Genomic DNA, 25,936 nt, shown 5'->3' on the forward strand with positions numbered 1-25,936 from the left:
GATATGTGAAGGTTGCAGGTTCAATCCCTGATCAGGGCACACAGAAACAACCCCCCATCAAAAGGAAAGGAGGATTTCCAGAGAGAGTGCTAAATGAAATAGAGGCAAGTAAACTATCAGACATTGAGTTCAAAACAATGGTTATAAAGAAGCTCATTGAGTTCAGTGAGAATTACAAAGAATTATGGGGAAGCTACAAGGAACTTATTGCAAACTACATCAGCATGAAAAAGGACATAGAACCATCAATAAGAACCAGGAAGAAATGAAGAATATGATTTCTTAATTGAAGAGCATAGTAGAAGGAATTAAAAGCAGGGTAGATGAAGCAGAGCATCAAATCAGTGACCTTAAGGACAAGGTAGAATAAAATTCCCAGGAAGAGCAAGTCAAATGGTGTTGGGAGATCTGGATGGCTATCATGCAAAAAAAAGAAAGAAACTTGATCACCAACTTACACAATACACAAAAATAAGCTCAAGATGGATAAAAGACTTAAATATTTAAGTCATGACACCATAAAAGTCCTAGAGGAGAACATAGACAGGAAAATTTTAAATATTCCACAGAGCAATATTTTTACTGATAAGTCCCCTAGAGTAAGGGACATAAAGGAAAGAATAAACGAATGGCACTACATCAAAATAAAAAGCTTCTCGCAGTTAAAGAAAACATCAGCAATATGAAAAGGTAACCAACTGTATGGGAAAATATATTTGCTGATGATACCTCAGGCAAGGGTTTAATCTCCAAAATATGTAAAGAACTCACACGACTCCACACTTTGTTAGGAAGACAAACAATCCGATCAAAAAATGGACAAAGGACCTGAACAGACACTTCTCCAAGGAGGACGTACAGAGGGCCCAGAGACATATGAAAAGATGCTCAACATCACTAGCCATCAGATGCAAATTAAAACTACAGTGACATACTACTTCACACCTGTCAGAGTGACCATCTTAAACAAATCAACCAGCAACAAGTCCTGGCGAGGATGTGGAGAAAAGGGAACCCTAGTGCACTGTTGGTGGGAATGCAGACTGGTGCAGCCACTGTGGGAAACAGTATGGAGCTTCCTCAAGAAACTAAAAATGGAACTGCCTTTTGATCCAGTGATTCCACTGCTGGGATTATACCCTAAGAATCCTGAAACACCAATTTAAAAGAACATATGCTCTCCAATGATCATAGCAGCATTATTTACTATAGCCAGGTGCTGGAAACAGAAATGCCCATCAGCAAATGAGTGGATCAAAAACCATGGTTCATTTACACACTGGAATTCTATGCAGCAGAGAGACAGAAGGAGCTCCTCCCCTTTGCAACAGTGTGGATGGAACTAGAGAGCATTATGCTAAGTGAAATAAGCCAGGTGGTGAAAGACAAATACCACATGATCTCACCTACAAGAGGAATCTAATCTACAGAACAAACAAGTGAGAAAAATAGAACCAGAGACATGGAAATAAAGAACAAGCTGACAGTGATCAGAGGGGGTGGGGAGAGAGACAACAAAGAAAGAAAGGGAAGGGTGGTCAAGGAGCATGTATAAAGGACCCATGGACAGGGCAACATGGTAGGGGAGGACTGAGTGTGGAAGTGGGTATGGCAGGGCAGGGCAGAGCAATGGGGGAAAAATGAGGAAACTGAACCACAATAAAAAAATTTAAAAACATTTTAGGGCTCTGTCCATTAAATTCTTTCATCATATTTAATTTTGGAATTTACTTAATAAGGACTTATTTTCTCTTTTAAAAAATTTTAGCCAAAGATAAACTCATAGTTTTCTCCACAAATTCATTAGGCAGTTTGATTATTTTGAATGTATGCATGCTTTCACTGTCATGATTTATTAATTTTTTTAAATAGGCAGAACACCAAAAGCTTTTAGATGAAAAAAAGCAATTGGAGAAGATTGCTGAAGAATTAAAAGGAACAGAACGGGAGCTAACTGGTCTTCTCCAAACCAGAGAGGTTTGTTTTAAAAGGATACATTTTTATTTCACATATTTTGTTAGTAGAGTATGGATTTACAAAATAGATTAAGGTGTAGCTATTAGCTTTGTGAAAGATTTTTTTCACAACATTTCTTTTTAAAGTATAAAGTTAGCCTTAATTACGGTGTTAGTTTACAATAATTTCTTATATTCCTCATGATAATTTTAGAGTTTCTTTTATTGGAAAAATTATATTTTTACAGCATAACAGTATTGTAAGTATTTATAATAGTATAAACAGTTAGTTTTTAAGATACTGATTTTATTAGCTAATATACAGAGTCTGGCACAAATAATGCCCCTTTTTTATTACAAAATCTTTTATTACAAAATCATAAGCATGTCATTCTGTAACATAACAGTATCTCACTTAAGCTGTGTGACATTTTAGGTGAAATATTCAAATTAAAACTATAAGTTATTACACCCATATTATTACCCTACCAGCACACGCAAGCAGGCCTTACTTCTGCAGGACCCAGTATCTCTTCTCAATAATATAACATTTTAATTGAAATTAATTACTTGGTAGAGTAAAAATGATAAAAAATATTTTATAATAGGTAAGTATAATTTTTTTGGTTGAGCTTCAGAATATCAAGATGGCATTTACTTATATTACACTTGTCATTGCTCAATTTTAAAATTATAATGCTTATGGCACTGAATCTACTTAAATATAAAAATTTTACATATTCATACTAAATTTTTGCCAAATATGTGACTTACTTGTGTAGAGGGAGCAAGCTTTTCAAATGAGAAAATTATAAAAACAATCGAGGATGTACATGTTTATTTTCCAGGAAAAAGTACATGATTTGGAAATACAGTTAACTACCACTGCGACCAGGGAACAGCAGTATTCACAACAGGTTAAAGAACTGAAGATGGAGCTTGAACATGAGAAGTATGCCTTCTGTCTCTCTGTAAAATAGCTCAAGTATTCAACTGCTAAGTTTTCTGGTATTTAATAATAAATTAAGTTATATTCATATTTATTTGAATTGGCTTAAAGTTGTATTTTATTTCTAAAGGTCAAAATAATTTATGAATTTTATTGCTAAGGCAAATATATGCCATTCACATAAAAAGAGTAGATCATGAAGTTAAGAACTGCTTAAGATCAGTATATTACTTTTCTTGGAGATACTTGGTTCCTCATTAAAATAATCATTTATAGTTTTAACTCATTATTTTGGTTGTTAGGCTAAATTATTTCATAGGTTTGTACTGGTGAAATGACAAAATACAAATTCATTCCTTACATTGTCCAAATAAATTATTTGAGTGAGTCACCTATTTAGTAAGTTTAATTTTCAGAGAAAGTGGGAGGAAATAATTATTTTGTTATTATTTATAGAGAAGTAAACTCAAATAGCTAATCTAGTGGTGAGCATGATTTTTTTCTTTTTGGTTGCTTCTCAGCTCTGGATAAAAATGAGAAGGACGTAGTTGACTCAGGGTCTTGTTTCTTCCTTTCCGCCTCCCACGCCCTGCCTGTGACACCTTTTCAGCAGTGTTTTTTTGTGGGTTCTGGGTAAAATTCATCTGTTAACCCAACCCCCTTTTAATAGACTGAGAGGTTAATTATACTTTAGTATAAATTTGTTATCCTTGGTGTACTTGCTTTTTCAGCCTTCCGTTTTTTAATGAAAACTTTTATCTACTTTTTCATGAGTTTCCACTATTAGTAAAATAGTAGGAGACAGTAGGTGCTTATAGAGCCGCACAGCCTCTATAAGCTTCATTTAAAATTGATTGTTGCTGCAACCGATGACAGCAGTAGTCTCTCTTCCAGTCTAGAGCATTTGAGACCTTGTAAGAGCAGTTAAAGTGTTTGCACAAAGGTTAAACCTAGTTTTTATTTTAATTAAAAATAGTTTATCCCTCATGTACTATTGTACTTAAATCATGAGGAGTTTGAACAGTTTCTAAGATAGTCTATTAGAAAAAAAAATCACATAAAAATAATATGCCCTTTAAAATTTGTGGAAAAGTACGAGGAGGTTATGGTGTAGGGAGTATGCAAGGAAATATATTTCATATTGAAAAACTTATAGAAAAATTTCAGACATGTACAAAATTTAGGGAATAATGAAATAAACAGCATGTACCAATCACTCAGCTTCAGAAAGTATTAACTAATGGCCAGGCTTACTGAATTTATACCCCAAGCTCTTCCCTCCTTTCCTCTAACATTATTTTGAACTAAATATCACATCATTTCATTTTATATGTAAATATTTTGGTATAACATTTTTTTTAAATAGGCTTAAGAATACTGAACTAACTGCAAGCTGCAACAGGCTTTCATTGGAGAACAAAGAACTAACACAAGAAAGAAGTGAAATGGCCCTAGAACTTAGTAAGCGGCAAGAAGATATTAATGTGAGTTGAAAAACAAAAGTACCAGTCACTTAGTTTTCTTACCTTTAAATTTAAGGAGTTAGAATAGATGACCTGTAAAGGAGTCTGATTATCTTAGAGCTGATACTTTGTTGTAGAAGAAAAAATACATATTGATCTTAGATGGTGATAATGAGCAACAGAATATAGAGGCTACCCAATGGTAAAGTTAATCTAATTTCAAGCATCAAGATTTCTATATTTATTCAACAAGTATTTAATAATAAGTAAATTATATAAGACAGTGTGGAGGATACAGTGAAGAATAAAATATTCTTCCTCTTCAGGAGCTTACAATTCAATAGAAAAAATGCTCACACAACTTAAACAAACAGTATATGTGTTGTTTAGGGGACAAAGTGTTACCTGAGGTCACAGGACCACTTCTGACTTGGTGGAGGAGAAGGCTTCAGAGAGAGAATAGAATTGATTTTAGCCTGAAACATGACTAATCATAAGTTCAGGAGGCAACAAAGAGTGGAAACCCATTCCTTGAAGCCACAGCAGTATAAACAAAGGATGTGTCTCAAAGTGTCACTGGGAATCAGCAAATAAGACTTGTTTCATTAGCTGCTGGCTAGAGGTTGTTAGAGGAGTAATCAAAGGCTGGGAAAGCGGTGTGGGGCTAGGGAAGTTAGCTCTTTTTCTTGTTTTATGTATAACTGAGTTTTATGTTGACACATAGAGCTCTTAAATATTAGTTTCAATTTTGTTTTTGTTGAAACAAGATAATTAATGTAAACAATATTATTTCTTTAGGATAGCAAAAAGCAAGAAGAAAGGATATTGAAACAAATGGAAAATCTGGAAGAAACAGAAAGACAATTAAGGCAAGGCTAATGAGTGGGCCTCTTTTGTCTGACAAAAAATTTAGTATTCTTTTCTGTTAACTTGTTATAGTTAACTCATATTAAACTTATGGTGCATATAACTTAAAGTAAAAATTACACTTGAATTACTGATTTGGAATCCTCCTTAAAAAAAAATGAAGTTCTAATGATGTCTGTTTTATCCTCGGTGTTGAAATAGTGAGATTTGACATAGAAACTAATTTTGAAGAATCATAAGCTTTCTAATATTATTTGTTAAGAAGGTACACTAATCACGTGCCAGGGAATTTAGAAGAGAAATAAAAAATATTTAATATTATTTTAAACATTATTCATGTTTCTAATGTTTTCACAGTCATCTGTTTTAATGCCTGTATACCAGTCTGTCAAGTGGATATGACTTTTCAAATTTTAATCCTTTATATTTTTGGATATTTAGATTGTACAGTTGTCCACTATTGTAAAATAATGCTATAGTAAATATCTTAGCACATACAGATCTCTTCCTTGTTCTGAATGTGATAGTAGGATTCATTGTGTCAGAGGCATCTTTTATAATAGGTTATTGTTTGTTCTAAGCATGCAATACAACCAATATTGTATGAAAATACTGTTTCAAAATGTTTTAATTGGCTTTGGGTATTCTCATGAACTTATTTGGTAATATAACAGATAAAAACAACTCTGTGTTCTTGTCATTTGTCCTTTTCATTTTTGGGGATAAGCATTAGAATTTTTCACATTTGCTTGCCAGAATTTCTAAGTTCTTATACCTGTTGCCCACTAATATTTTGAAGTCTTGGTTGTTTTATTGATTTAGTTAAGCTTTAAAAAATATATTAATCCTTTATCTTGTTTTATTTATAGCATAGATTTTTCCACAAACTGTTGTTTTTCTTTTACTTTGGGTATTTTTTCATACAGAAGTTTTTGTGATTTTTTAAATTAAGTCTAATTGTCTTGTCCTTTGTAATTTTTCTTATAGCTTTTTATACTTAGAAATCTTTTGCCTGCCTGAAATAAAATTTTGATCTTTTTAATTCTTTTTAAAATTAATATATTGATATTTAGTTTATCTTTTTCTTTTTTCAAATTATAAAACTATTTCAAGAGATCAGTTTACTTCTTAACACAGCTATGGATCTATGACCTGGTTTTTTAAATACAGTGTTTTCATTTTTATTATTTTATAAATCTGTTTTTGTGTTTTAAGTTTTCTTGTAATCTAGTAATTTACATAATTTCCAAATGTATGGGGGTCTTGCTTTTACTTATTTCTGAAATATTAAGTTTTGACTTTTTTATGTTAGGTTAAAGAATGTGGTCAGTAAAACTTATTGCTACTTAAAATTATTTGAATCTCCTTTTGACCTAATATACCTCCCTCATAGATTTGTTTGAGACTGTCTGAGTTAATGTGAATAGAATGCTGAACACAGTGTCTGGCATAGAACTTCCTATTTTCCAGATTTGGAAAGTTATATTTTATCATACTTCCAATGATGGCTGTTGTCCTTTTTCTTAATTTTCTTATTCAGAAGTGGCTGTTATTTATAGATTAAATCTCTGTGATTAAGCCCCTATGTATTTTAAGGAAAAATAGTGAAGGCATATTGTAGGGAAAGGCTGTTTTTATTTAAGATAATTCAAATTATTTGGATAATATCTTTTAGTACATCTAGCTATTCTGTGGACATACAGAACTCTAAATATAAATATCTTTAGGAAAAGTAAGAATATACCAATTAAAGGTTTAATGCTCAAAGATTAAATATTTTGGATTTAGTTTTCACAAGCCAGTTATTCTACATGATTGGAAACTATCCATGCAGATAGGTTAGACCTGGAAAGATAGTGGTCATGAGAGAGTACAATTAGAAATAGCTTCAAGTATCCTTTAGAGAAAGCTCCATTGTTTTTAAGTGCAATAGACAGATTTTTAATTAAAAAAATTAAAATTAAATTTATTGGGGTAACATTGGTTAACAACATTATATAAATATCAAGTGTATACCATTATATTATGCTCTTTGATATATTGTGTGCTAATGACTAAAATCTTTCCTTCCATTATTATATACTTGATGTCTTTTACCTACTTTCTCTTTTCCCACCCCACTTTAAATTTTTAAAAAGGATAATACAGGATCTGGCACAAATAATACCCCCTCTTTATTACAAAATCTTTTAAGTTTATTATTTATTTATCTATAAATTTTTGTTCTTATGAATATATTATTTTTTAAAATTTTAATTGTTGTTCAAATACAGTTTGTCTTTTACTCCCATCCCAGCCCATCCAGTCCTCTCCACCTCCCTCCCATTTCCACACCCCCAGTACAAAATCTTTTATTACAAAATCATAAGCATGTCATTCTGTAACATAACAGTATCACATTCAAGCACACCATTTGACATTTTAGGTAAAATGTTCAAATTATAAAACTATAAATTATCACACCCACATTATTACCCTACCAACCACACTCAAGCAGGTGTTACTTCTGGCAGACCCTGTCCATACTTACGGTACAAAATTCAAAGGGACAAAGAAACACTTGAGGGAAGAAAACTTTGCCTTTGTCTCTGTTATTTAGTTTCCTTTCCCAGAGGTGTCACTGCTTCTTGTGTGTTTCCAGAGATACTCTGTTACATATGTAAGGATATATGTGTATGTAGATATCTCAGTCATGTAGTGTTTCATTAAAATCATTTGTGTTTATGTACCAAATTTATTTGAATAAAATTATGTCAGAGCGACGACAGATTTATGATTTAGAGAACAGTAAAGTGAAGTCTTGACTTAAATATTTAAGTATTACTTTCTTTCTAGGAGCTTTTAAATAGAAAAATGACTATATCCAGATAGTTAATTTCAAAAGAAATATATACATTAATTTAAATATAGGGGCAAATTGTGCCTAATTAGTATTAATGCATGAAAAATACCCAGCAAAATGAAAATATAAACCAATAAAATGTAATAGTCAACCATTTTAGAAATTCAGAAAGGGAATAAAATGAAAATATACATTTTATTACTATGTCACTCTTCCATTTTCTTTAAGGAATGAACTGGAATCTGTGAGAGAAGAACTAAAGCAGAAAGAAGATGAAGTTAAATGTAAATTGGACAAGAGTGACAAAAATGTATGTTATATTTAATAATAGATCATATCACAAAATTTCAAATCATAAGGGCAATAAATATCATGTGTCTAAAAAAATGAAGTATACTGTTGAATAAATAACTAGTCTTCAAGGGACTGTTGTAGGCTGTTGACCTTTAAAATATAGGCAGAGTTTGGTTATTGTGCTTGTATGGTTTGTATCTAGGAGAAATAGTGGTATAATTCTAAATTGCTTTTATAAATGCTCAACATTTAACATTGATTTACATTTTTAGGTTAAATAAAAGGCTCATGCTTTAATAATATAGAATATACTGATAAATTGAGTAATAAGTTTGTGTTGTGCTTTGGTAGATATGATTTAACAAGGTGGGATAGGAAGAAGGTTTTTAGGGAAGAATGTCATGAAAATGTAATAGTGCAAAGTAGGGGACATGGTTGTAGTATATAACATATATAGTGGGAGCAAGTTGTGCAAAAACAGATCAGACGAGATGTGAAGGCCATGAATGTTTTTCATTCAACAAATGTTATTCACTATTTACTGTGTGCTAGACAGTGTTCTGGGTGCTGACTTGGGCTTTTTGGCTTGTTTGTTTTGTTTTGGTACACAATGGTGATCCAGTTAAGTTTTTTTTTTAATTAGGGAAGTGATGTTTTAAATTTTTAAGACTAGAATAGGAAGAGGTGAAAAGCACTGGCATTAGCTGGAAGACTCTAAAAAGTAGTGTTAGAAAGAAGCTCTGGAAAAAAGTTTTGGAGAGGACTCCAAGTCGGAGAGGAGAGGACTCCGGCTGTGGTTAGGGGTAGAGTCATCTGGCCGCACCTGAGCTGGTCCACTTCTGGAGACCAGTCAGCCTCTTGTCAGACTGCACAGACTGAGCAGGGTCACTGGGTTTACAGTAAAGGAGTCTTCACAGGCAAGGATGGCGGCCACAGCGAAGCACAGGTCCTCTTTATAAATGCTGCTGGACACCACAGAAGAAACATTTGATCCAGACTTGAGTTTGGACAGGCGAGCTTTCCAGAAAAAATGACATTTAGCTTGAAACAGGTTAATAGGAATTTGTGGAAGTCAGAGGGTGGGGGGAAACAAGTATATCAGGAAGAGGAGTATTCCAGGTTCCATACACACATGTACATTATAAAGTATAAGAGAACCATCACATTTAAGCAACTATAAAATGTTCATCATGGCTGAAAGATGGAGTTTAAGATAGTGGTGATAGTGGAGAGAGTAAGGAGAGATGAAAGTGGGCAGAGGTGAGGGTAGAACATTTAGGTTTCCTAAGCCATGCTTAAGAGTTTGACCTTACACTTTAAAAGTCGTAAGACTACTGAGATAGTCCAAGGATGAGATGAGCTGTAATATTTGTAAGGGCTTAACAGTGGACAAGGAATGTTCTAGTTCCTTTAAATATGTTATTTAACTGGAAGTCATTTTTTTCCTTACTTTGTGAATTAAGAAATTGGAACTCCAAAAAGTAAAAAAACTGTGAAAAGCTACCTGACAAGGAGTGGAATTGACCTTCTAACATTCTTTAGCCTACACCATATTTTTTTCTCTCATAAAGCTAATTTTTTAAATTTCATATTTATTAATTAAATTCAACCAGAAAAAAAAGAATTTTCTCAAGACTTGCTATGTAACTCACTACTTTAAAATTTACATCAGAGGCTGCTTAAAAAACTAATCTTGTTTGTGATAAAGAAAAACATGAATTTGATGTTTAATTTAAAATAAAAATCTGCCACAAAGAATGTAAATTTATTTTACTAATTAGAAAATAATAGTGATTAATTAAGAAAAAAAAATGTAAGACAGGTTGTTAGCATATTTAATCTTTCCATGGTTGGATTTCAGTTTACCTATTGAAACAGTTTCCCAGAAAGAATCCAGTTTGCAAATATTTCTCTCATTTTTTGCCTGACTTTGAAATTTAGTACACTCTTTTTTTCCAATCCACTACCTTACTTCAGACTTTTTTTTTGTACATACTTTATTTGACCTGAATTTCCTCATCTCTAAAATGGGAATAATACCTACCCCTTTTATATCATTGGGTTGTTAGGTGGTTTTGATGAACAAATGTCTATGAAAGGCATAGTTAAAAGATTATAAATATTTATATGCAAGACAGTTTTTAAAAATTCAAGATAAATTGGGAAGCTGGTAAAATACTGCCAAGTGATACTGGGCTAAGATAAGAATGATAAACATTAATATGTAAACATTAACATAAAGACAGTTTTTTAAAGAAATCATACTGAAATAAATTGGGATAACTATTAATATTTTTGTAGAAAGAAAAGACTGAGCTTTATAATTCATTTCTAAAAGATACTTGTGGAAAATAATAATTCTGTTAACATTTTAAATCTGATGTTAAATATTACTTTTTTAGGTTCGAAGCATTGAATGTGAAGTTTTAAAAAAAGATAAACAAATGAAGATATTAGAAAACAAGGTATTATTAAACTGCAAAAATATTTGGGAATAGATACTTTGTAACAATATATAGGATCTGGCACAAATAACACTCCCTTTTTATTACAAAATCTTTTATTATAAAATCATAATCATGTAATTCTATAACATAACAATATCGCACTCAAGCACACTATATGACATTTTAGGTGAAATGTTGAAATTGCTGTCCATCTTGTGTGAGACATTCACATACCCTACCAAACACACTCAGGCAAGCCTTACTTCTACCAGACCCTGTATGTATGACTAGATTCTTTAGGGCCAGACTTTATACTTAATAGCCACTATAGAAATCTCAGTTCTCCTTGAAGGCTTTAAGGATTGTAGAATTTTCACTATAAGTTTCTTTGAAGAGACTCTGGGTTCAGTTTTGCAGAATGCTTCACAAAACAAGGTTATTATATTCCTCTTTAGTTATCTCTTCCTTTTCCCGAAGTTTCATACTCTGAGCAGCTACATTTGTTGTAGATATCTTTAGAGTGCCAAGATGCTTTTAAAAAGATATTTTTCCCATCTCTCAAGAGAGCTGCAGAATAATTTCTGCTACCTTTATGTAAAGTGTTTTTACTGCCTGGCCTCCCAATTCCCTTCTTTCCTTCTCTGCACCTCACTACACAATGGTCCTAAATGTGACTTTCTATATAGTGAATAGTACTCTGGAAAGTATACCTCACTTTCTGAAGTTCTGGCCTCTAATAATCAACACCATTTTTTTCTACCTACAATTCTGATGAATAAATTCTTGATTACTGTGCACAAGAATTATTTTACTTAAAAATCATCTGGGGAAGGGTCGTCAGGAATGTGTATAAAGGGCCCATGGACAAAGCCAAAGGGTGGGTAGGTTTGGGGTGGGAGGTGGGTGGGAGTGGATGCGGTTGGGGAGAGTGGTGGGGGGAAATGGAGACAACTGTACTTGAGCAACAATAAAAATAATGAACTGTGATAGTTTGATACTTTTCAAGATTTCTGGGCATTCAAGCAAATTTACTTATTTTAATCCTAATTTTTTGAAATTATTTAAATTTAAAAGGATCAAAAACTTCAATTCATTAGCTTATTCAGAAAGAAGGGAGAGTGAGATGGGGCAGTGAGTATAATAAGAAAAAATATTTCAAGGTTCTGGGCAAGATGGAGGCATAGGTAGAAATCCTTCACTTCCTCAAACAACCAAAAGGAGGATAGCAACCAATCTAAAACCAATAAACAACCAGAAGTACCAGAAAATGAAACTGCATGGAACTCTTGACAACCAAGAAATTAAAGAAACAGTCAACCAGACTGGTAAGAGGGAGCCAGGCATATGGGCAGACGCAGAGAACCCAGGGCAAGGCAGCAGACCACGGGGGCAGGGCTGGCTGAATGGGAAACTGAGACTCACAGCTGACTGTGAACTATGGCAGGGTTGCCATGGTGGGAGAAACCCCCAGTCTCGCACGAGTTTGTTGGAAGTGGGGCTAGAGCCCCTCGAGCCGAGCTGCACTGTTCCCTCCCTGACCCTTCCCCCACAGCGTCACAAAGCAGCAAAGAGGGTTGCCCTGCCCTGGAGAACACCTAAGGCCCCACCCCCCTTACAACTTAACAGGTGCACTAAGACAAAGAAACATGGTTCAAATGAAAGAACAGAGCAAAACTCCAGAGAAAGAGCTAAGCGATGAGATAGCCAACCTATCTGATAATGGAATTCAAAACATTGGTAACTAAGATGCTCATAGACTGATTGAGCTTGGTCCAAAAGTGAAAGAACAAATGAAAACTACCCAAAGTGAAATAAAGCAAAATATTTAGGGAACCAACAGTGACAGGAAGGCAACCAGGACTCAATGATTTGGGACAAAAGTAATAAACATCCAACAGGAAAAGAATAAAGAAACAAGAATTCACAAAAAATGAAGAGAGGCTTAGGAACCTTGGGACAACTTTAAATGTTCCAATATCTGAATCATCAGGGTGCCAGAAGGAGAACAGCAAGAAATTGAAAACTTCTTTGAACAAATAATGAAGGAAAACTCCCCCAATCTGGTGAGGGAAATAGACTTCCAGGAAGTCCAGGAAGCCCAGGGAGTCCCAAAGAAGTTAGATTCAAAGGGGAACACACCAGGACACATCCTCATTAAGTTACCCAAGATTAAAGATAAAGAAAGAATCTTAAAAGCTGCAAGAGAAAAGGAGACAGTTACCTACAAAGGAGTGCTCATAAGGCTATTGGCGGATTTCTCAGAAGAAACCTTACAGGCAAGAAGGAGCTGGAAAGAAGTATTCCAAGTCATGAAAGCCAAGGACCTACACCCAAGATGACTCTATTCAGCAAAGCTATCATTCAGAATGGAAGGGCAGATAAAGTGCTTCTGAGATAAGGTCAAGTTAAAGGAGTTCATCATCACCAAGTCCTTATTATGTGAAATGTTACAGGGACTTACCTAAGAAATTGAAGATCAAATTATGAACAGTAAAATGACAACAAACTCACAACTATCAACGATTGAACCTAAAAAAAAAATGAAAACAAATGCTAAGCAAACAACTAGAACAGGAACAGAATCTGAGAATGGAGATCACACGGAGTGTTATCAGCGGGGAGGAGGAGGGGAAGAGAAAGAATAGTGCGGGGGGAGTACAGGGAGTAAAAAGCTTAATGGGTAGGCATTAAATAGGTGGGGAGAGGTTAAGAATAGTATAGGAAACAGAGAAGTCAAATAACTTATATGTATAATCCATGAACATGAACTAAGGTGGAGAATGCTGGATAGTTGGGGGGTGCAGGGCAGAGGGGGGATAAAGGGGAAAAATTGGGAACACTGTAATAGCATATTAAAAAAGTAAATGGTGCTCAAAAAATATTTCAGTCTTTTGTGCTAATGAGGGAGATTAAATATTTTTTTCCATTGGAATTTCTTTCTACTTTAATTGGCATTAGAACAATTTATAGATCTTGGATGTTTTAGGAGGACCCTTTAGAAACCTGTACTGCTTTTATGGTACTCTGGGTACTTGGGGGGCTCATACTTCTTAATCTGATTCTGCATGTGCACCCAGGTGAAGAAGTCCCTCAAAGTGAGATTTAAAAAAGTGGTTCAGCTGGTATTTTAACAGGAATAAAAATGTAGTTAGGAGGAGATAGAGTATCATATTATTCCCTTACTCTATAGATAATGGGTAAAAGAGACCTCAGAAATGAAAAATGGAATCATTTTTAAAGTACTTGAATTCAAATGTATTTTTAGTAAGAATTGTTAAGAATTTCAAATTTGTATTGAGATAATCTTTATTAAAATTTGCACTTGATTACAGGTTTTTTAGACATTAATGGAATTATTTAATGACATGATTTTGAAGTGACTTCTGTGTTACTTTAATATTTTATTTGAAATAATTTTGACTGGAATATTAAATAAAATAATTATAATTTTTCATAATTTTTAGTGTAACAATTTAAAGAAACAAGTTGAAAATAAAAACAAGAATATTGAGGAACTCCAACAGGAGGTATGTACTGATTCTCAGTATCAAACTATTTTAAAAAGATTTTCTTCACCCCAATTTTAGAGAATAACGTTTTCCTTTTCCTTAGTAATTTCAGCCTTAAGTAAGGTGGCAGTGCACATCTGAGTCACTTTGGTACTAAATGTAATTCTTTATTTTTAACTTTTAACAGAATAAGGCTCTTAAAAAAAGGAATACAGAGGAAAGCAAGCAGCTGAATGCTTATGAGATAAAGGTATTTAAAATCATTATTTTTGTTTTTAAAGTAGTAAATAGATGAGAATTTAAGAACTTTATACCCTGGTAGCAGTTATTTTCAAATAGTCTCAAAAGATGTTTTGAGATTGCAGAAATCAATCCTTTTGATTGTGAGAGTGCTCATCTGTGATTGAACTGGGTTAAAATAGTCTGAACAGCTTAAAAATACATGCGTGGGTATGTACAATATATGTATGTATTCATATTCCTTATGCATACATTGACAATTGAGGTTGAGTAGATTTGGAGTGGAACCTTGGAATTTACATTTTAAAAAAATTTCATCTGTGGTTATCCTGATGCACAAGGGGTTAGATAACCATTGACTTTGTAGGAAACAAATTAAAATCCTGGAATGTAAGCTCATGACATCAAGGTAATACTTTGTTTTCTTAGTCCCAATTCCTTGAGATACAGTTTACATGTAATAAAATGCATGATTTTAAGTAGACAGTTTGATGAGCTTTGACAGATATTTTCACAACCATGGAACAACAGCACTCAAAATACAGGATTATTTTCATCATCCCAGAAAGTTCCCTCACTTCCTTTTACAGTCTGAACCTGGTTCCCCAGAGGCAACCAATGATCTACTTTCTGTCTTTTTAAATTGGTTTGTCTATTCTGAAACATCATTTAAATGGAACCATGCCAAATATATTCTCTTGTTATAAGGGTTATTTTGCTCAGCCTGCTCTGAGATTCCCTCCTGTTCCTGTAAGCATCAGCAGGTCTTTTATACTGCTTGAGTCATCTTCCACTGTATGAGTGTAACAGACTTGTGTAGTCTCTTGTTAATGGACATTTGAACTGTTTCCATTTTTATCATTATGAATAAAGCTTCTATGAACATTCTTGTACAAGACTTTCCCTGGACATTTTTTCATTTCTTTTAAATAAATATCTAGGAAAAGGATTGTTGGATCATTGAATGTTTTATTTTATAAGAAACAATCAAATGATGATGCAAATTGTATTACACTCTAATAGCAATGCATGAGAGGTCTAGTTAGTCCATATCCTACTCACGTTTGATGTTCACAGTCTTTCTAATTTCAGCCATTTTTGTGGGCAGAGCCCAGCTTCATGGGTGTGAGACCTGTTTAGTCATACAACATCCTGCACTTAGTTTCCTGCTCCATTATTGTCATCTTGAAATTTTTTCAAATATTTTGTTTATTTATTTTTAGAGAGAAGGGAAGAGGGGGAGAGAAAGAGGGAGAGAAACATCAATGTACGAAACATTGATCCGCTGCCTCTCACACACCCACAACCAGGGACCTTGCCGGCAACCCAGGCATGTGCCCTGACCAGGAATCAAACGGGCAACCTCTCGGTTCGCAGGCTGGTGCTCAGTCCACGGATCAACACCAGCAAGAGTGTTATCTTGAAATTTTTAATAATTTATTAACTAGATGTGTCCCCCTTTTCATTTTGCATTGAGCTCTGCAAATTATGTAGCTGGTCCTGTTTATGGGTATAGCAATATTCCACTGTGGTTTTATTTTTCATTTCCTAATAGTGTGAAGTGCTTTTTTATGAGCTATTTAGTCATTTGTATATTTCCTCTATAAAGTGTCTGTTCAAGTCTTTTGCCATCTTTTTTACTTACCCATATCATAAAACTTACCATCTTAACCTTTTTTTTAAACTAACAGTTCATTTACATTGCTGTGCACTCACCCCCAGGACTCTCTTTATCTCGTAATACTGAAGTACTGTACTCATTCAACAACTCCCTGTTCCCTCCTCCTCACAGTCCCTGGTAGCCAGCATTTTCTGGCCTCTAAATTCGAATACTCTAGGTACATTATATAAATAGGAAAGTATAGTATTTGTCTTTTTGTGACAGCTTGTCCATTTCTGATAAAAAGACAGAATTTTGGTAGAGATTGCACTGACATCTTTCACTCACTTGACAGTGTTGGGATACTATCAAGAGACTGAAAAGACAATCCATAGAATGGGAGAAAATATTTACAAATCATATATTTGGTAATGATGTAGTATCTAGAATATAAAAAGAACACTTCCAATTCAACAGCAAAAGGCAGTCACAGAAGGACAAATATGGCATGATACTACTTATATAACACACCTAAAACAAACTCACAGAAGCAAAGATTAAAATGGTGATTACCAGGGGCTGGGGGGAGGAGGAGATGAGAAATTATTCCTCAGTTTGTATAAGGTTTCAGTTGTGCAAGATAAATTAGTTTTTTTCGTTCTAGAGATCTGTCTGCTGTACACCATAGTGCCTGTAGTCAACAATAGTGTATTGTGCACTTAAAAATTTATGAGAAGGGTAGATCTCATGTTAAGTGTTCTTATGACAAAAAAGGGACAAAAGGAAACTGTTGGAAGTGTAGATATGTCTATTATCTTCATCTTTAAAAATTGTTACTTTGCCCTGGCTGGTGTAGCTTAGTGGATTGAGCTCGGGCTGCGAACCAAAGCATCGCAGGTTCGATTCCCAGTCAGGGCACATGCCTGGGTTGTAGGCCATGGCCCCCAGCAACCGCACATTGATGTTTCTCTCTCTCTCTTTCTCCTTCCCTTCCCTCTCTAAAAATAAATAAATAAAATAAAAAAGAGAATTCTATTAAAAAAATGTTGCTTTGATTGTGTTGATAGCTTCATGGGCATATGCATATATCCAAACTCATCAGATTATATGTATACATGAAATATTTGTAATTTTTTACATATTATTTGTACTTCAGTAAAGCTGTTTTTTAAAAAAGAATATGCTTTATAAAAGTCACATGGGGGTTCTATACAAATGGAATACTTACTGCAATAAAACATACTAAACAATTTAAATATTGTGAAGCTCATTAAAAATTAAAATATGGCTGCTTTAAAAATATTATTAAGTCTAAATATGTATTTTAGAGGAGAATATAGATTTTGTGAATAAAGTACATTTTACCATATGAAAAAAGTAAGGACCTCATCTAACTGTAATTTCCATGAATAAGTAATCTTTAAAGATACAGAGAACCACAAAATTAATATAATACTTTTAAGAAATCCACAGCATTTCCTTAATGTTCATGTTACTTTTTTATTTTTTTACACAAAGGTTAGTAAATTAGAGTTAGAACTAGAAGGTGCCAAACAAAAATTTGAAGAAATGACTGACAGCTATCAAAAAGAAATTGAGGACAAAAAAATATCAGAAGAAAATCTGTTGGGGGAGGTAGGAAAAACTAAATATATTTGAGAATTTGTTATACTAAAGCTCTATATTTATTTAATAGCATTTTAAGAGAAATGTAATTAATTTTTAAATTTATGATTTTAAAAGGAATAATACATTTGTATTAGGGACAATTTATTACAGAAGCTGAAAGTATCCTTGTTATTCTAAGTACTTGAATATTGAGTAGTATATAATTATTTTGAAAAGATGAAATGATCATTACAGTGTAGAGCATCCTATAGTAAATGAAAACAGTAATGCATTTAGTACTTGGCTTCCTTAAATTTCTGGTGTTTGATTTCTGCATTTTGTATAATAGCATATGATTTCTACATTTAAGTTAAATTTGTTTTTATGCTTAATTTTAACAAATACTTCATTGATTTGATAGGTTGAGAAAACAAAAGTAGTAGCTGATGAAGCAGTAAAACTACAGAAAGAAATTGATATACGGTGTCAGCATAAAATAGCTGAAATGGTAGCACTTATGGAAAAACATAAGGTAATTTTTTTCTTTTTGTTTAATGAAAATTATTTATTAGAGCCATAATTATGCATAAAATAGCATTCTTATTTGTCAGAAAATTTATAGGTATAGATCTAGATATAATTACTGCTGGAATGCCCTCGATCTCCCATTTTTTTGTGTTGAATCTTGGCCACATAAAGCTTAGTTTAGGTGTTACTTTGAGGAAATACTTTTCATCATTTATGATGGATGGAAGTGATCACTCTTTTTTTTAACTCTTCACCCAGGGACTTTTTTTCATTGCTTTTAGAGAGAGAGGAAGGGTGATGGGGGGAGAGAAACCTCGATGTGAGAAAGAAATATCAATTGGCTGCCTTTTTGTACATGCTCCAATAAACCTGCAGCCTGGCGTGTGCCCTGACTGGGAATCAAACCTGCCACCTTTCTGTCTACAGGACAATGCTCCAACCAACTGAGCTACATTGGCCAGGGCGGAATTGATTACTCCCAGTTTTCCTAGTTGTCTCTTACAGCACTTTCTATCTTACACTTACTTGAGTACATACCCAGGATATGTATCTTGCTAATATTTATATCCTCTATGGGTGTCTAACGTACTTGAGGCTAAATAAATTTTTATCAGTGGAATAAATAGATGAATAGCTTAATGTTTGTTGGGTTTGTGAGTGTACTCTATTTTTTTCATTGTTTTAAAGTAATCATTCTGCTAGCAAATTAGGCCTTATTCTCTTCAGAATTTAGAGATGAGATGGACTATACCTACCTTTTTATCTTTAAAAATTGTTGTTGGGATATAACATTATTATGGGGTAACTAATGATGATTTAAAAAACTTTTTAACTAAGTTTGTGAACTCATAGATTTAAACGTATTTGGTATGTCTCATTCCAGTGCAGTTTTTATCCTTGTCTCATCCTTGGCCAGTGGGAGCCTCTTCAAACTGGCTAGCAAGTCTTTCTGACTTGACTTTAATAGACCTAGAGAGAGAGCTTTGTTACTTTCTGCTATGACAGTGTTCAAGGCTCATCATAAACTTCCTGCCTCTGATCTGGAATCAGCCATTTTTCTAAGAGGTCCTGGTGTTTCTAGCCTATTTTTAAAATTATGAAATTCAGTGTTTGAGATTAAAGAGAATTATTTATCGCTCTTGTATTATTTTATTTCCAAGACAGTTATCTATGTTTCATTGCTTATGTAATTAAAAATTTTAAAAATATGCTCATATATATTACTGAATTCATAATCATTATTTTCTTCAAATTTCAAATACACAAGGATGACAGTTACATTAAAGCATAATCTATTTGGATTCTAATATACTTAAAATGTTTTTTTTTCTGTTTAATATAGCACCAGTATGATAAAATCATTGAAGAAAGAGACTCAGAATTAGGACTTTATAAGAGCAGAGAACAAGAACAGGCATCAGTGAAAGCATCTCTGGTGAGATACAGAACAGATAGCTATAAAAGCCAATTTTCATGTCAACAGGACTGGTGCTAAAGAATAATATTAAATAAAACCATAATTTTTGGAGTCGTAGAATCAAAAAAATGTTAGATCTGAAAGGGATCTTATAGTTAAGTGAGTTTCTGATGTATTTTTCTGAAATGGTGGAATGAACCCTTTTTTTAAAAAATGAAAAGTATAAAGTACAGTTACGATAAGTTTGGAGCTCTAATTGAGATTGGGAGAGGAGGGGTGGGGTAGACTGGGAGAGGTTGAGAGGAGAGATACACAGAGTTAAATATTGCTTCAGAGCAACTATAAAAATTTTGTCTAGATGAAATCTTCAGTTATGTTTAACTAACAGCTTTCATATCAGTAGGCTTTAAAGTATATATATTTTATAAGTAATTTATTTCTGTATGAAACTAAATTTATTTGAAACACTAGGTTGCATTTATATGCACTTACAAATAAACTTCATGTTTCTTTTTCTTTAGGAGATTGAACTATCCAGTCTCAAAAATGAACTTTTATCTATTAGGAAACAACTTGAAGTAGAAAAGGAAGAAAAAGTAAGTTTTGTAGCATTATAGAGTAACTAATTGTACAGTTTCTTTGTGTTTATAAAAATATGTCATATTAGAAAATATGATACATCTGAGTGACTGGATATAAAAATACAGTTTTTCCCTCATTAGCTTTTTTCAAAAGTATTTATAATATAACTTAAAATCAGAAAGTGTGATGCCTCCTTATTCTTCTTTCTCAGGACTGCTTTGGCTACTCAAGGTCTTTTGTGGTTTCATATAAATTTTTGGATTGGTTTTTCCGACTTCTGTAAAAAGTGCCATTGGTATCTTGATAGGGATTGCACTGAATCTGTACATGGCTTTGGGTAATACGAACATTTTAACAATGTTAGTTCTCCATGATTAATAATCCATGAACACTGGCTCCCTTTCTCTTATGTGTGTCTTTTTTAATTTATTCCATCAATGTCCTGTAGTTTTCAGTGTAGTTATCTTTCCTCTCCTTGGTTAAAGTTATTCCTAAGTATTTTATGTTTTTTGATGCTATTGTGAATGGGATTGTTTTATTTCTTTTCAGATAGTATTGTTAGTGTATAGAAATGCTACAGACTTTTATATGTTAATTTTGTATCCTGCACCTTTACTGAATTTGTTTATTAGTTCTAACAGATTAGTTCTAACAGATTATCAGTTCTAACAGTTCTAACAGATTAGTTCTAACAGAACAGTTAGTTCTAACAGATTAGTTAGAACTAATCTAACAGATTAGTTCTAACAGGTTTTATTTATGTAAAAATTGTCATCTGCAAATAGAGACAGTTTTACCTCTTCCTTTCCAATCTGATGCCCTATATCTTTTTCTTACCTGATGTCTCTGGCTGGGACTTCCAGTATTAGGTTGAATAGGAGTGGTGTGAGTGGACATTCTTGTCAACTGATCTTAGAGGAAAAGCTTTCAGCTTTTACACTTGAGTATGAAGTTGGTTGTGGGCTTTTCTCTACGGCCTTTGTTATGTTGAGGTACATTCCTTCTGTACCTAATTTGTTGAGTTTTTATTACAAAAGAAAGTTCAATTTTGTCAAATGTTTTTAATGCATCTATTGAGATCATTATGATATTTAAAAAATTTTATTTTAATCATTGTTCAAGTACAGTTTTCTCCTTTTTACTCCCAATCCAGCCCACTCTCCCAACCCTTCCCACTTCCCTCCCATTACCACCCTCCCCCTAGTTTTTGTCCATGTGAGATCATTATGATTTTTATCCTTCACTCTGTTAATGTGGGCATTCCATTAGTTGATTTGTATATATGGGACCATTGTTTCATCCCAGGGATAGATCCCACTTGATCATGGTGTATGATTCTTTTAATGTGCTGGTGAATTCTGTTTGCTAATATTTTGTTGAGGAGTTTTACATCTATTTTTATCAGGAATATTGGCTTATAATTTTCTTCTCTTGTGGTCCCCTTCTTTGATCTTATACAATGAATTTGAAAGTGTTCCTTCCTCCTTGAATTTTTGGGTAGATTTTAAGAAGGATTGGTATGTATTCTTCTTTAAATGTTTGGTAGAATTCACCAGTAAAGCTAACAGGTTTTGGGCTTTTATTGTTGGGAGATTAAAAAAAATTATTTATTTATTTTTAGAGAGAGAGAGAAACATCAGTGTGTGGTTGCCTCTTGCACACTCCCCACCAGGGATCCTGCCCACAACCCAGGCAGGTGACCTGACTGGGAATCAACCGAGGACCCTTTGGTTTGCATGCTGGTGCTCAATCCACTGAGCCATACCAGCCAGGGCAATTGTTGGGAGATTTTTGACTACTGATTCTATTTCCTGACTTGTTATTGATCTGTTCTTATTTTGTATTTTTTCATGATTCAGTCTTGGTAGGTATATGTTTCTAGGAATTTATACTTTTCTTCTAGGTTATCTAATTTGTTAGTATATACTTGTTTTACTAGTCTCTTATGACCCTGTGTGTTTCTGTGGTATATGTGGTGTCTCCTTTTACATGTCTGATCTTATTTGACTCCTCTCTCTCATTTTAAATAGTTTATCTAAAGGTATCAGTTGCATTTATCCTTTCAAATAATCAGTTTTTAGTTTAATTGTTCTTTTTTATTATTTTTCTGGTCTCGATTTCATTACTCTGTTCTGATCTTTGTTATTTCCTTCTGTTAAGTTTGGGACATGGTTTGTTTTTCTATTTTCTTGAAGTGTAAAGTTAGGTTAATTACTTGACAGCTTTCTTTTTTCTTAATGTAGGTATTTATTACTGTAAACTTTCCTCGTAGAACTGCATGCATTCCATATGTTTTGATATGCTGTTTTCATTTTCGTTTATTTGCAGATATTTTTGGATTTCCTTTTGATTTCTTTGACCCATTGATTGATTGATTGTTGATTATGTTGTTTGATTTTCACATATTTGTAAATTTTCCAGTTTCCCTCCTATTATTGATTTCTAATTTCATATCATTTTGGTTAGAAAATATACTTCCACTTTTAAAAAATTTGTTAAGACTTGTTTTTTGGCCTAACATATAATTCATCCTAGAGATGTCCCATATGCATTTAAGAATTAATATTCTGTTTTGTTGGGTGGAAAGTTGTATAGATGTCTGTTAGATTTGTTTGCTCTAAAGCATAGTACACATCCAGTGATTCCTTATTTATTTCTGTCTGGATGACTTATCCATTATTGAAAGTGGGGTACTGAAATCCCCTGTTATCATTGTAATATTGTCTGTTTCTCCCTTCAGATATGTTAGTATTTGTTTAATGTGTTTAGGTGCCCTGCTCTTAGGTGCGTACATATTTATAATTGTTATATTCTCTTGCTGAATTGACCCCTTTATCATTATATAATGACCTTCTTTGTCTCTTGTTATAGGTTTGGAGTTAAGGTTTATTAGGTCTGATGTATATATAGTTGCTCCTGCTCTCTTTTGGTTTCCATTTGTATAGCATCTCTTTTTCCATCCCTCCACTTAATGGCTATGAATATCCTTAAAGCCTAAGTGAGTCTCTTATAGGCAGCATATCTGTGGATCATGTTTATATAACCACTAAGCTACTCTATGTATTTTACTTGGCAAATTTAGTCCATTTACATTTAAAGTAATTATTGTTGGGAAAGTACTTACTAAGGCCATGTATTGTCTTCTGGCTATTTTGTAGTTCTAAAGATGAACCAACCATTGGTGGTTGATAGAATATATAATATTGTAAGAACAGTGACTACTGTTACATCAGCTTACTGCCAGCCTCTTTCATTGAGAAGTGGGTTCTCTGGTTAGGAGCAACACTATGGGAGAGATGGTGTACACAAGACATTCAGTGAAGATAGATATTGACACAGGTATCATGGCCAGGCAATTCAAGTTTTCCTAAAGTTCTGTGCATTGGAACTTTCCCTTCTCTGAGACCTTTAAGGCTCCCTGGGGCTGTAACAATTCTGTTTTGTAGATGATTGTCATGTTGACAACATACTTACTACATACTCTTTTCTGTAGGCCGGGGTTATTTTTTTCTTTCTTTACTTTTTTTTAAAAAAGATTTTATTTGTTTTTAGAGAGGGGAAGGGAGGGAGAAAGAGAGGGAGAGAAACATCAATATGTGGTTGTCTTTCGAGCACCCCCCACTGGGGACCTGGCCTGCAACACAGGCACATGTCCTATACTGGGAATTGAACCAGTGACCCTTTGGTTCTCAGGCCGGCACTCAATCCACTGAGCCACACCAGCCAGGGTCTTTTTTTATTTTTCTTTTAACTGTTGAATACACACACCCTAAGTGGTGTATTATTTCCTAAGTATTTTGCGCTTTTCTGTACTTTCTTTTTATTTTTCATCTTTGTTAATCTCATGTTGAAAGTTCATTTTTCAAGGTTAACACAGAAGAAAAAGTGAATTCTGCCTCTAAGGTCTAAGAATATTTTGGATCTCTTTGCAGTTCTTTGTAGTTAGTTACCTGTGTGTATTCCTTACTTTATAATCTGGACCATCCACTTGATTTTATGAATTTAGAAAGTTATGGTTCAGATTTTTAAAAGGCTTACTCAATATTCCACAGATAACATACTAGAGACAGATCAGAATTTTTTAAAATTTTATTTACTCAATTTTACAGAGGGGAAGGGAGGGAGAAAGAGAGGGAAAGAAACATCAATGTGTGGTTGCCTTTCACATGCTCCCAACTGGGGACCTGGTCCACTACCCAGGCGTGTGCCCTGACTGAATTGAACTGGTGACCCTTTGGTTTGAAGGCTGGCACTCAGTCCACTGAGCCACACCAGCCAGGGCCAGGTCAGAATTTTTAAAAAATACATTCAAAACCAAATAACATTTCTGTAGAGAAGAACTAATTCATTTTTCTGTTTTATTTTTATTATTTAAAGAAATTTATAGGTAAGTATTTTTTCTTCTTAGTCCTTCTTAGGAAAGATTTAGGTAATAGGGACATTCATTTGTGATAGTAGCAGTGACTACATTGTGTGTATTTGATATTCATTTTTAATAGGAAAAACTCAAAAGTGAAGCAAAAGAAAACACAGTTACTCTCAAAGAAAAAAGTGACAAGGTAAGAGTTTTATATAATTTTCAGTTTTGCTTTATAACCAATCCATTTTCTAACATCTAAGAAATTTTTATTTTATTGTTCATAATAGGAAAAGAACATTTAAAATTTATCACACAATTTCAATTCCTAAACTGTTTCTTGCTATTTATTAATTCAAAAGCATTAGCTAAAAGTTTTAAAGCAGTTTCCATTTGGAGATTTAGAGAAAATTTCAGTCTTCTATAACTTTTATGATAGTATTACCTTAAGTTAGGTACTTCTGTGTTTCTTGAGAATTTTCCAGTGTTAGAGGCAAAATATTTTTATTAAAAATTCTAAAGCTTATATTTAGATTATGTCTAATTTTGGATTTGAGAGGACTAAGTAAATGACATTCTGATTTTCTCAAGTCTGAACCAATTGAAAAAGGCAGTAAAAACCAAACTAATATCTTTGTTAGTTTATATTTGAAGGCAAGTAGCTTATATTTGAAGCAAGGAGATTTCTTAATCCTGAAATCCCAAATTAGACAAATTCATCTACCCTGTCACAGGTAGGTCTGGGCACTTAAAAATGGATGGCTCATGTAAAACACACAGCATAGAGGAGGAGAGCTGAGTATGCGCTTTCTCTGGTACCCAAGAGGAGGAGGGAAGGGATTGAACTCTATTTGCCCAGTTTCCCCTTCCAAATTTGCTAATCCCATTAAGTCATTTTTCTTCCCCTAAGGAAACAAGCGGTTAGGAATGTTACCCTAGTGTTGCTCCCTGAACATGGAAGGAAGCACCAGGTATGTGGTGCTTCCACAAGAGGAGTGCCCCTCAGTGTCGAACCCATTCCAGAAGAATTTTAATGGCAAGATTTAGTTTAAATGATGAAATTCTTTCCACACAGTGGTGTAGTCAGCCCTCAGTCCCCACAGAGGTTGCTTTTGACTGTAAACTGAAAGTGACAGAGTAGTTGAGAACAGTTTAATTTTTAGGGGTAAGACAGTGCTACAATTTTGTTATATTCGGGTTCAAAGAAAGAGAAGAAGAAAAGAAATATTGTACCTGTGAGTGAACATTGAGCACTTCATATATTCCAAATACTGTGGC

General features: G+C 33.6%; 1 protein-coding gene across 1 annotated transcript in view; it reads left to right on the forward strand.

Moving 5' to 3' along the window:
- SYCP1 (synaptonemal complex protein 1) overlaps nt 1-25,936 on the forward strand; it is an 82,151-nt gene that overhangs the window by 39,488 nt on the left and 16,727 nt on the right. Inside the window, exons 16-27 of the mRNA XM_028503146.2 lie at nt 1,873-1,977; nt 2,804-2,907; nt 4,271-4,388; nt 5,166-5,236; nt 8,305-8,386; nt 14,282-14,344; nt 14,514-14,576; nt 17,685-17,801; nt 18,196-18,306; nt 19,645-19,737; nt 20,241-20,315; nt 24,801-24,860. Of these exons, the coding sequence (XP_028358947.1) occupies nt 1,873-1,977; nt 2,804-2,907; nt 4,271-4,388; nt 5,166-5,236; nt 8,305-8,386; nt 14,282-14,344; nt 14,514-14,576; nt 17,685-17,801; nt 18,196-18,306; nt 19,645-19,737; nt 20,241-20,315; nt 24,801-24,860 (1,062 nt within the window). The remainder of the gene's footprint in view (nt 1-1,872; nt 1,978-2,803; nt 2,908-4,270; nt 4,389-5,165; nt 5,237-8,304; nt 8,387-14,281; nt 14,345-14,513; nt 14,577-17,684; nt 17,802-18,195; nt 18,307-19,644; nt 19,738-20,240; nt 20,316-24,800; nt 24,861-25,936) is intronic.

This window comes from Phyllostomus discolor, chromosome 14 (genome assembly GCF_004126475.2).
Source record: "Phyllostomus discolor isolate MPI-MPIP mPhyDis1 chromosome 14, mPhyDis1.pri.v3, whole genome shotgun sequence".
Classification (NCBI taxonomy): domain Eukaryota; kingdom Metazoa; phylum Chordata; class Mammalia; order Chiroptera; family Phyllostomidae; genus Phyllostomus; species Phyllostomus discolor.